Source organism: Delphinapterus leucas, chromosome 1, assembly GCF_059928025.1.
Source record: "Delphinapterus leucas isolate spDelLeu-1000000601 "Yukka" chromosome 1, BTC_Dleu_Yukka2, whole genome shotgun sequence".
Classification (NCBI taxonomy): Eukaryota; Metazoa; Chordata; class Mammalia; order Artiodactyla; family Monodontidae; genus Delphinapterus; species Delphinapterus leucas.
In genome coordinates, this window is record NC_143129.1 from 144,954,135 (window position 1) to 144,966,358 (window position 12,224).

Genomic DNA, 12,224 nt, shown 5'->3' on the forward strand with positions numbered 1-12,224 from the left:
GGAGCAGCCACTGTGGCCACCATTTTGAATTTTTATCACCTTTTGGCATTTATTGTTAGTTGGTCTTCACAGCCTTTTGGCTCTGGGAAGCCTCTAGCCCACCTCTTCTCTCTGCTCCTCTAAGCTGTCTCTGCTCTCTCTTTTCTAGATTCGATGGGAAAAAAACATCACGTTGGGAGAACCGCCTGGGTTTTTGCACTCGTGGTGGTGGTAAGTTTGTGTGATAGTTTTGTGTGTGTGTTTGTTTTGTTCTGAGCCCCCGGCTTCAAGTGAACAAAGGTGGGAGATCTGGAGCGGGTCCCTCCATGCCTTAGTCCCCAGCGTTGCATAGAGCAGGGTGCCGTGGGGCCCTCAGGACTGGCAAAGGAGGAAAAGGGCAGACGAGGTCGGTGCCTAAGTTTCTGCCTCCTCTTCGCCCACTGTTGAGAACCCTACTAATCGTGCCTGGTGTTTGCATGGAAACTCTGTACTTTTACATCTCACTCTGAGGCGCTGGGCATGGGCTTGAAAAAAAAAACCTGCATGGGTTTTTGTCAATTCTGCACGTTGCTTTAATTAGAGGGAGTGGGGGTGGGGTGGGTGGAGGGGCACCAGGTCTGTTTTACAACTGGCCTGCCCCTTCCTTTTTCTTCTGTGAGCTCAAAACCTTGAGAGAGAAATCCATGGGGACCTTTTCCAGGCACCCTGAGAAAGAGCAAGAAGGGGCTGCCACTTCTTTTAAAGATACTGATTCAGACCTACTGGACCTCCCCCCCTCTCCCCACTCCTCTAAGTATCCCTAAAACCAAGTTTCGTTTTACTGAGAATCTGGCAGAGTGCCTGTAGTTGGTAGATGGGGGCTCTCTCTTGTCTGTGACCCTCTCCCAGGCCCCTGGGCCCTGTTCGGGTGGGACCACCACCGGTCTGCTCCCGGTTTGCAGCCCGCAGGAGGGAGGCTTAGGGTCAACGGGAAGGAGTTGCTGTGAGTGTAAGACTTGGGTGTTTTGTGGGACCGATTGGTGGAGTCTTTGACATTCTTTTCAAAAGGAAAAGAGAGCGGAGTGGCTTTTGATATTTTGGTGAAGTTCAGGAAAACGGAGTGCCCTGTCTTGGGATCTTAGCGCGTTTACCTGACCGCCAGCTCACTGGGGTAACTGTTTCAAGTGTCTTTGAAATGCATGGGGATGAAGTGTCTGTTCTAACTTGCACGGAGAAAATGAGGCTTTAATTGCTTTTGCCAACCTCGGGACTGCGGGGTTGGAGGCATTCGGTGTGATGTAAGCATTGTGTCTGTAGGAGTGGGTGGTAGGTTTTCTGGGGTGGCTTTTGGAGAGGAGTGCGGGGCTGGAGCTGGCGGGTCTGTCCACCGTGGATTTTGCAGAAATTCAGGCTTTTGAGTAAAAGTTACTCAGAAGGGACTGGGGAGTTTGTAGTGTTAGAAATCTTCAGTGTGTGGAGGAAGTTAGTCAGATGTGTGCAGCCTCAGAGCACAGAAAGAAATGTTCTCGAGCCTCCCTCTGCAGTCAGCAGAAGTCCCCGATTATCCTGTGCTATCCTTAATCCCCCGCAACTTCTCCAGCCTTATCTCAGCTCCGGGAACTAAGAGTGCGTCGTGCTGGGCGCAGGCAGTGGTGGCTCTGTGATTTGACACCGACCGTGGCTTTTGGGGTGGCAGGAAGTGGTGGAGCTGATCTGAAGAGGGCCAGGCTGCGTTCTTCACGCACCTGGAGTGAGGTGCTTGTCAGGTGACTGGCAGGGCTGGCTGTTTGTGATGGTGACAGGAGCACTGGTCTGGTAGTCAGACTTCCGCTCTGGTGCACGTTTTACCCTTCAAGCGGGTTCCTATCCCTGGCCCTTGGGCTCCCGACCTGGAGAGGGTTTCTAAGGCCCCTTGTTGATAGCAGTGACTACCCTGTGTTTGTATAGGGTTTTACTGGTTGACAGAGGATTTGTATGTCTGTTTTCACATAATGCAAAGTGTTGGGGTGACCATACAAGAATCATGGAGGTGGGTTAGGCAGGGAAATCTGCCCCCCTCCTTTTGCTGGACAGGTGGTTGTCTGAGGAGGGCTCTCTTTCAACGTGAAAGAACGAGATACTTGGTTATCCATAACATAACCTTTGGTTAATTGATATATGTTTTTTGGTGGGCAGGGGGGGAATAATGGTTTCTGTATGAGAACACCTTGGGGGAGGGCCTGGTTGAGAGTCGGGTGGGCTGGCAGGAGATGGGGGTGTGGGCTCTGGGTTGAAGAACCTGTAGATTCCCTTTATTGCCAGAGTCACCCAGTTTGCTGTGCATATGAGTCATAGTCCTGACTTTGACAATTTAACCTTTTTATGAAGTGCAGCCATTTTGGGTGGAGGTGGGGGGTGGTTACCGGAGCACAGAAGAGACAGGCATGGATTCTCATCCAGATTCCTGTCTCCCATCTGGGCATCAGTGGGTGGGTTACCCTAACCTGCTGGAGCTTCAGTTGCCCCATGTATAACGTGGGGATAAAATCACCTACCTTACAGTGCTGTGGTAGTTACAAGCAGTGTCATGGGCGTGAGGCATCCAGCACATAGTAGGTGTCTGATGGTTGAGAGCTATTACTCTTATTACAAATGCCAGGCTGTCAGAAGAGGTTGGGTCCATTTTGTTGTTAGGCTGAGTGTGCCCAGTGAAGGCTGGGAAGGTGGGATTGAGCCTTGGGGAGACGTGGTGCTGTTAGCACCGTGCATTGTACACTTGCTGTTGGGCACACAAGTAATAATTAGTAACCTGATCTTATTTTATTTTTCAACTTGCAGCGTATTTTGGGACCTTTACTGTGCAGCTCCTGAAAGGCGAGACACTTGTGAACATTCGAGTGAAGCAAAAGCCTTTCATGATTACGTGAGTAACAAATTTTTAATCCTGGCGATAATTGCAGGGTTGGATAACTTGAACTTCGTTAGTACCAAAAGCAAATACACAGCCAACTGGCAGTGGTCTTTGTTTTCTCCTTGCCTTTCTTTTTGTCCTGCCCACCTCCCTGCTGCCCTCGCCCCGTACTCTCCTCCAGCAGTGGTCTAACTTGGTGAATGGTATTTCATAATGTTATAATTATGCAGAAGAGTGTAGATACCTATCTGGAAAATTAAATGGTGTTATGCGGGGCTCAACCATGTGGGGTTTATGTTCTGATTGGGCAGTCATCTTGGAGGATGGTGGGGCTTGAGCCTCTTTGGTGCTGGTTTATGAAGAAGTTGACCACAACCAAGAAAAATGAAAAGTAAATATGAAACTTGTGTTTTGGAGTAGAAGGTGTTTGAGTGAGAATTTGGTGAAATAGATTCTTAGGTTACTTTCCAAATTATGTTTTTGGAGGGGGGTGCGTGTGTCTGTTTATGGGGGGGGGCTTGTGTTGTCCATTAAGACAGTGTGTACTTTGAGGTCCTTGGCTGGTCCATAAACCTGTGTTGAAAATGTTCTTGTGAAGATAGTTTCATCACGTTGTAGTGCTTTCTACTCTATCATTCGTTCTCCTTGGATGAGTTTCTTAAGATTGTAAGAGAGATGTCTGTCACATGTCCATATCCCACCAAGGTCCCCTTAAAAAAAAAAAATTGGACTACAGTTGGGGTGGAGTCGGACTTATGATCAGATGAAACAGGTTAGGATCTTCTGCGGGGGGATGGAAGGGGAAGTGTCCGAAGATCTTCCCAGCCTCCTTTGCTTCCTGTTGGTCTTGTAGAAGGTTAAGTGTCTGTGTCTGTGCCTGTATGTGTGCACACACATGTGCACTTAAGAGGTCATTTATTGGATTTTGCACTTCTGCATGAGGTGGGAAGAAATGGTCCCAAAGCTCTAGGGCATGGAAGTTGGTTTTTTGAATGTTATCAGAGCCCACCCACTTGGCCGGGCCATCTGCATCCCCTGCGTGCAGTTTGAAACTGGCCTGGGAGATCAGAACCCATTTGGTTGAGTTTCACAAGTGGTCAGATCCCATGCCACAAGTATCTTTCTGGTGAAAATTTCTCCTTGTAATATGAGGACTTAAGAGACTCCCCTGGGGGCTCCCTGGTTTTGAGAACATTCAGTGCGATGAAATTTTGCTATGACTGTAAGGTTAATACCCTTGGAGTGGAATGCTGAGGAAATTGACCAGTTCTTGTGCCCTCTCCAGGGTTGAAAAAGAGAAGCTGCTGAATGGTACTTATAGCCTGGTGAACTTTTAGTAGTACAAGGTGAGAGGGCTGGTTCACTTGTGATGTGGTTCTTCTGGGAAAATCGGTGGTGATGATCACAGGGTTTCCTGGGGTAGAGGCTAAGAGTTACATTAGCCATATAAAAATAGTTGGTGAATTTGACCTTTCTACCTAGTAAAAATCGTGTGTGTGTGTGTGTGTGTGTGTGTGTGTGTGTGTGTTTTAACCTGTGGATGGCCAATTCCTGTGTGGCCTGTATCTGACAGCTATGCAAAATGGTTTCATTTTAGAGTGGGGCGGGGGACGTACCTATTTCCAGTCACTCTCTTGATATAGGATGTCTGTGCTATCTTTCAGAGAAGTTAATAATTTTTAACTAAGTTTGGCTCTCTAGTACATAACGTGAGACTCTCTTTGGCAATTTGTGGTTTGGTCTGCCATCTTGGAACAGTATGGTGGTAGTGAAAGTTTACATGGGTTTTCTTTCAGTAATTTGCTGAGGAAGGGCAGCAGAATTGTGTAGAGATTGCTGAGGTTGGTGTAGACATTTAGAAGAAGCTACCAAGAGCTGAAATCACAGTGACTGAGGCCCAGGATTCACAGATCTTGGGATCAAAACCCTTTCTCCTGGATTGGGATCCACTTGGTGTCATGTGGCCTGAGAGTCAGGTCATGTGAAAGGAGGGATGGAGTGATGAATGGGGATGGGGAGGGAACGTCTCTATTGTGAAGGAGTTAAGCGGGGTGAGTATTGAGTTGCAGGGGTGAAGGAGAAGCAATGGGAAAATGAAAAAATATTTAAGAAAATGAAGAAAAGGAACCCTCTTTTTCTCTTTGTTCTCCTCAAATTTTCATGTGTTCTCTCCATTCTCATGGCTACTATCTTGTTCACCTCATCTTTCTTGCTAGAGTTATTGCTGAAGCCTCTTTGGATTCCCTTCCTTTTGTCTGGGGTGAATGCCTCTCTTATCCGTCACATCCTGTCCACTTTTCAGTTTCTTTGTGGAGGACTTTGGTGATAGTTTGCTGTACACTCTGATCACTCCTTCATCTCAGTGGCTATACAAACCACCTGTACAAACCTTTGTTGGTGGCTTTCCATGTGCTGGGCCCCTGTGCTGGGCACTCTAGGTTCAGGCTCTCATTTCAAGCTGCCAGGGGCCCTGGGAGAGAAGACATGTTGCTAACTCCATTTTGCAGATGAAGAAACTGAGACACAGAGAGGTTGTCATAGTTGTAAGAATTAGGATCCAAACTCAGGTCATAACTGACTCCAGAATCTGTGTTCCTAACACTGCCGAGACTTGGCCGCACAGGTCCATGGCAAATGTCACCCGTTTGCACCTACTCCTGCTAACTTCTCATTCAGGTTTGTCTTTCTAACCACAGCTTATTCATTTTTTCCATGCCAGAGACGATTCGTCTAAGAGCTGTTCATTTCTGTAGCTCCCACAATACCTTGCACATAGTAGGCACACATGCTAAATGAATGAAGGTATTAAGGAACTATGGGTAAGAAAAAATACTCATTTTGGGGCATTTTGGTAATTTGGATAGCGAGTAGAATATTGGAAGATGTTCTTTTAGTGACTCGTTTTTGCTCGGTCATCTTGAGCCAGGTGATTTTAACGTGGGTTGACTAGTTACCTTAAATCCTTTTTAGAAGATAAAGTGGAGTGTGAATAAGAGCATGCGGTAACCGGCCTTCTGTTTTCAACCAAGGAGATTCAAAGATTCTCGTGGCTTGTCTGTGCAGCTCAGACATACCCGCCTGGGCCTCGGTGGGTAGTGAGTGGTGAGTGTGTGGGGGGCATGGGTGAGGAGGGGCTCCTGTGGGGCTGGGAAGGTCCTCATCTGGGAAGATCCTGGTCTCAGCTCTCCTAGAGAAATGAATTTGTGTCCCTGGCCAGTGGTCTCCCCTTCCTGCTGGTGGGTCAGTTCAAGCCAGGCTACAGGGCCGGGAATGAACCAGGTGACTCAGCGGTGGGAGAGGGGGTTTAAATTTTCTCTGAATTGGTGAGTTTTTATTTGAGTCACAGTCTATTTTCCTCCACACACCTGGAAACTTCAGTTTGCTTGGCTCATTGTGTATAAGCCGGAGCACCCTGATGTTGACCACACGTAATGAAGAGCGATGCAGGGTTTGGTACCCAGAATGTACTTTTCTGAGAAATTGGTTTACCTGAAGTCAGAAGAGCCCAGAGGCCATGGGAAGAGGTTCGCAGGGACCCTGCCTGTGCTTTCCTTGCTGTTGCCCAGAGGCCATGGGAAGAGGCTCGCAGGGACCCTGCCTGTGTTTTCCTTGCTGTTCCCCTCCGGCCAGGGCAGAGGTTCTCTGGTGAAGCCCTTGGGTCCCCTTGGGTTCTCTTAGATGCTGATGTCTGTCTGGTCCTGGCCTTTTGTGGAGTGGACAGTCCCTCCTACTAGCTCAGTGCCTCTGAGTTGAAGGTGCTAGAGAGCAGTGACCCTCACATTGCTGTACTTTTCAAAACGCTTTTTCAGTACATGGTTGTGGTTTGGCTTCACAGCTGTCTGTTGGTCAGGTTTTATTATTTAATCTCACTCCCATTTTACAGATGAAGAAACGGAGGCCTAGAGTTTAGATGTCTTGTCTGAGGGCATGAGGCCAGGAGGTGGCAGAGCTGGGACTAGACCCCATTCTTCCAAATTCCACCTCTGAGCTTTTGACAACCCTCATTTGATACAGAATTCCTGCAAAACAGAGGGAAGATATTATCATTTGACCCAAAGTGTGCCCATGTATAGTCACTGAAGAAATAAATTTAGCAGAGAATTAAACCGAAGCCCCTGAGAGGTGAATTGCAGAGTCACTGGCAGAGGTGGGACCTGGCCTCTGAGAAGGGAGTTTGTTATGGTGCAGTGGCTCTTTTGGCAGGGAAAATGTGATAAAAGCTATGGCCTTACCTTCCAGAAAACGCGTGTATCCCCACTGGGGAGACTTTGTACATGATTTCAGGAGGTTCATGGCTGCTGTCCCCTCTGTGATCCCCAGTGAAGAATGTGGGGTGCCAAGTGGATGTGGAGTCCCATGACCTTGGCGAGTCGTGGGCCTCAGTTTCCCTGCTCTGAAGACCTGTGGTCCCTTTCAGGTCAGCCTCAGTGGGGCTGGCTCTCTTACCCCTGTGCTCCCCCCAGCAGGACTCAGCTGACCCCCTTCCACTCCCAGCTGTGAGCCTGTGTCTCCAGGCGGGTTGGTTAAAGTCGGAAAGCGCCCCAGAGTCCTGGGCGTGGATGGGAGCTGAGGTATTTGTGGCTCTGTGGCAGGGGTCCAGCGTCCTTGGTGGGTTTGAAATAGCAAAGTGATATTTGAGAGGGCTCTCCTTGGATGTGCCGAGCTAAGGTTCCTGCCAGGCGGGGAGCGTCCCCGCCTGCCAGAACCCTTTGGGGGCAGGGGTGTGAGAGGGTGGCAGCGTGGGCAGGAGCGGGAGAAGGCCGCAGCTGGGCTCTGAGGAGCTGGGGGTGTGCTCTCCCCCGCGATAAGCCGCTCTAGCTATCTGCCCAGAGGTCCTGGCAAGTTCACGGCGTTGCCTTTGGCTCTGACCCTTGGCACCCTTGTGTGGCAGATTATAAAAACAAAACATACACACGGTTGTTTCCCCCCAGCCCCCCATTGGAGCTCAGACTGTGTGTTGTGGCCTTTCTTCGGGCTCCCACCCTGTTTGCTGCAGCTCCTCTTAACCCCCGAGGCTGCCAGCCTCCTCTATCGGTAGCTAATTAAACACTAAATGAGTAACTGGAATTGCTTTTTGCCAGAACCCGGGCAGTGTGGCCATCTTAATGGGTTTCAAGTGGCTGCAAGACCCCAAATTGCAAATCCTTGCCCTTTATTTCAAGGCGGGAGGTGGGGCGGGGGGAGCAGGGGGGACCCAAACAAAGTTTTTGGCAGTGGTCACTTCATTTGAACTCCAAGACCAGCCGTGCGCTCCAGTCTGTGCATAATGCCATCTTTGTTAGCTAAGCCTTTGCAGACTTGGACCAAGAGTTAGCTGTGTGCCATTCACTGCTCTGAGGGAGCCGGGAGACACCCAGCTCGATTTTCCAAGGCAAGCTGCTTCTGTAGTGGGGACCTCGGGCCAGAGCCTCCTCGCCCCTTCTCTTGACCTTCCCGCCTCTGTGGGTGAGTGTGTGTGTGTGAGCTTAAGAGGGAGCGGTGGAGGGGAGGTGTGTGTGCTTGAGGGCCTGTCAGCCAAGATAACAGAAATGTTACACTAGCTGTAGCCTTTATAATAGTGTCTGGGGTTTAGAGTATTTAGAAAAATTAATCTTTTTTAGCTTGGTAATAATTCTGACCACGGCACAAGTGCATTAGACGATTCACATAAACTTCTTTAATACATGTTGCTGGGAGCTTACAGCAAATAGACAATAATGATTGTTTGTTTTTGATTCGCCAGGGTAATGGGGTTTTTTGTAGCCTTGGCAAGATGAGTTTTAGGAATGTTTCTCTCTCATGTTATGCTTTTTTCTCCCCCTTGGGCCCTGAATCCTCTGGATTTTGAAGGGTTTGGGTTCTGACTGGTGGCTGGGATGCACACCTGAGTTCCAATTCCTGCTCTGTCATTTCCTGGCAGGGTGGACTTTTGGAGCCTTGGTTTCGCCATCTGTAAAACGGGGAAATGGTGAATCCTTTATGGGTTTGTTGTGAGGGTTAAGTAGGATTATATATGTAAAATGGTTGTCTCTCTGTGGCCAGTGCTTGGTGAGTTTGTTTCCTTTCTTTTTTTTTTTTTTGCGGTACACGGGCCTCTCACTGTCGTGGCCTCTCCCGTTGTGGAGCATAGGCTCCGGACGCGTAGGCTCAGCGGCCATGGCTCATGGGCCCAGCCGCTCCGCGGCATGTGGGATCCTCCCGGAATGGGGCACGAACCCGTGTCCCCTGCATCGGCAGGTGGACTCTCAACCACTGCGCCACCAGGGAAGCCCTCCTTTCTTTTTATATCCCCAAAGTTTCCCCCAGAACCTTTTAATATGATGGAGATAACAGCATGTTTTTCTGGAAGAGCAAGTTGACCCTAGGGAACTGGATACATTAATTTCCCGATGATGCCCTCTGGTGCCTGGGCTCCTCTGATGTGTCATGGAGTCCTCCCCCAAATACCAGTGTCTTGTCTCCCCACCCCCCAGACCCCTGCCAGGGCCAGAGCAGGCGGTCCTGGCATAGGCTGGCACTGATAAGTGCTCCCCTGAGACGTCTGTGCCCCTTATCTGTGTCGGACAGAGTGGTCCTGTCCCACTCCCGTGTGTGGCTGCCGCGTTGCTGAATGGGAAGAGCATGCAGCTTGGCACGTGCAGAAACCTAGATGCAGATTTCGGCTTCACACCCCTTGTCAGCTGCGGGGGGCCGCCACTTTTCAAGGTCTGTTCTCTTGGCTGTAAGGTGGGCACAAGGGTCATACTTGCTCAGCCCACTGTGGGGGTAACTGTGAGAAAGGCGTGGAAAACTGTCCAGGGAAGGTTACCTGTGTGGGGCAGTGCTGTGTCAATGTTTGCAGGGATGACCAGCCTCGAAGGCCCCGCAGTTAGGGTCTTGTCTTTGTCCTCTTTTTTTTTTTTTTGCGGTACGTGGGCCTCTCACTGTTGTGGCCTCTCCCGTTACGGAGCACAGGCTCCAGACGCGCAGGCTCAGTGGCCATGGCTCACAGGCTTAGTTGCTCCGCGGCATGTGGGATCCTCCCGGACCAGGGAACGAACCTGTGTCCCTTGCTTCGGCAGGTGGACTCTCAACCACTGTGCCACCAGGGAAGCCCTCTTTGTCCTCTTTGGTACATACGTTGCCCTGGCTGGCCTCGGGCCTCACTTGACCTTTGGATTGAGTGAGGAGTCCCTAAAAGGGCCCTTAAGGAGAAGGTGAGGAAGGGGTGTGTCAGCCACTGCAGGTCCACGGGAAGCTGGTTCTGGGTGCCCGAGGCCTTGGTCAGCTGGCCCCCAGACCGGGAGCAGAAAACACTGCCAAGTTTTGAGGTGTTGATTCAGTGCAATTACTGAGTGCCCGCTCTGCTCCGTGTCCAGTGGAGGAGACAGATGCTGCCCAGGATGCGCTCGTGTGCTTAAAAAGCCTTCTCTTTGGAGAGCCCAGGATGCAGAACATCACGACTGGTCGTGGGAGTAGGTAAACAGCCCCATTCCCATGTGGTGGCCGGGAAAGATATTTAATGTAGTATGTGTAGGTAGCAGGGTGGCAGGTGGTAGAATTGGAGGTCACATCTTACAAGGAGGTACCCTGAGGCCCAGAGGGGAAAGATGCCCCACCTGAAGTCATCAGTAGGACTCAAACCTGTAAACCGTATCAGATTCCATAACTCTTTCCTTTGCCCTATGCTGTCTTGCTGCACTTACAAGCTGTGTGAACTTGGGTACCTTAATTAACCTCTCTGTGCTTCAGTTTCCTCAGGTGGAAAATGGGGTTAATAAAGTATACCTGCCTCATGAGGTTGTTACAAGGATTAAATGAGTTTATGTACGTACACACACATTAAACACGCACACACATGTGCACACACACACAATACATATTGTGTCTGGTACAGCATAAGTGCCATAAACGTGTGCTATTTTTTTTTTTTTTTGGCCATGCCACGCGGCTTGCAGGATCTCGGTTCCCTGACGAGGGATTGAACCTGGGCCACGGCAGTGAGAGCACCGAATCCTAACCAGTAGAACACCAGGGAACCCGCTGTGCTCTCATTTTTATTATCTCATTTCAGGCCTGGTATGAGTCCTGGCTTTCTGATGGCCGAAAGCGGGGGCAGCAGCAGAATGATGCTGGCGTGAGAGGTGTGCTCCTGGGATACGTGACCCATCTGTTGGTTGATTAGCACTCTGGACCCCTGGGTTTGAATCCACCTTCTTCAAGCAACCGCGAGTGACTGGGGGTGGGGTTCATACATGCAACCTCCAAACCAGCCCCGCTGCTCGTGAGGATGAAGTGCCCACGCGTGGACGCTCTTGGCCAGCACTGGCCTGTGGTGTTCAGTCAGTGCCCGTTCCCTACTCTTGTAGCCGTTTCCCTTGCTCTGGGAATCTGGAACTTCCCTAGGCCCCTCTGACCCATCCCTGGTGTTTCTCCTTGGTACTTAAGATGGATTTTTTGCTCCAGCCCTGCTGTAGAGCACATGCCAACCTGGAATGTGGCTGCCTCTACCAGGCCTTCCAGGACCACCCCTAGGGGAACACCCACCTTTTCTTCTATCTTCCCCCTGGGAGCTTTGTGACTTTTACTCATTTGCTATTTGCTGCCTGGAAGTAGAGTGATGGGGGTCAAGGTTGTATCTCTTCCTCTCCCTCTTCTAGACTGAAAGCTCCTGAGGGCAGAAGCTCTTATCTCCACCCCCTTTATGCTGCCCCTGCTCCTGGGGCCTGTTGCAGAGTTTTGAGTAAATCCTGAGGGTGGTGAGCTAGGCTCTGGGCCTTGAGAAGTGAGAAGGGTTTGATCCCTGCCCAGGGATCAAGTATGTTAAATATGCGTTTTAATGGAGATGGACACGTGGTGAATGGTAACTGGGAGTCATGACCCGTTAGTGCTTTGTGAAATCAACTTAGTGGGTCACGAACTGGCAATTACAAAAAAAAAGAAACTCTGGGGCTTCCCTGGTGGTCCAGTGGTTAAGACTCCGCACGTCCACTGCAGGGGGCACGGGTTCGATCCCTGGTCAGAGAATTAAGATCCTGCATGCCGAGCAGAGCAGCGCAACCAAAAAAATCAAATCAAAACAAAAAAAGAAACTCTGTATCGCAAAGAGTAAACATAAGCATTGTTTCAGGAAACTTCTGTTTTCAGCAATTTATGGGTGCCTATAAATAAACATGTATCCTAGGTTTTCAATGTAAAATTTGCCTTGTTGCGGGTCTCAGTCTAAACTTTTTTTTTTTTTTGCGGTACGCGGGCCTCTCACTGTTGTGGCCTCTCCCGTTGCGGAGCACAGGCTCCGGACGTGCAGGTTCAGCGGCCACAGCTCACGGGCCCAGCCACTCCGCGGCATGTGGGATCCTCCTGGACCGGGGCACGAACCCGTGCCCGCTGCATCAGCAGGTGGACTCCCAACCACTGT

The 12,224-nt window shown here is 50.1% G+C and overlaps 1 protein-coding gene across 19 annotated transcripts in view; it reads left to right on the forward strand.

Annotated features, from left to right (window-relative positions):
- Nucleotides 1-12,224, forward strand: part of SSBP3 (single stranded DNA binding protein 3) — a 163,191-nt gene that overhangs the window by 1,309 nt on the left and 149,658 nt on the right. For all 19 annotated transcript variants that reach the window (XM_089922253.1, XM_089922221.1, XM_089922194.1 and 16 more), the window contains exons 3-4: nt 149-210; nt 2,776-2,860. In XM_089922253.1, coding sequence (XP_089778379.1) covers nt 149-210; nt 2,776-2,860 — 147 coding nt within the window. The remainder of the gene's footprint in view (nt 1-148; nt 211-2,775; nt 2,861-12,224) is intronic.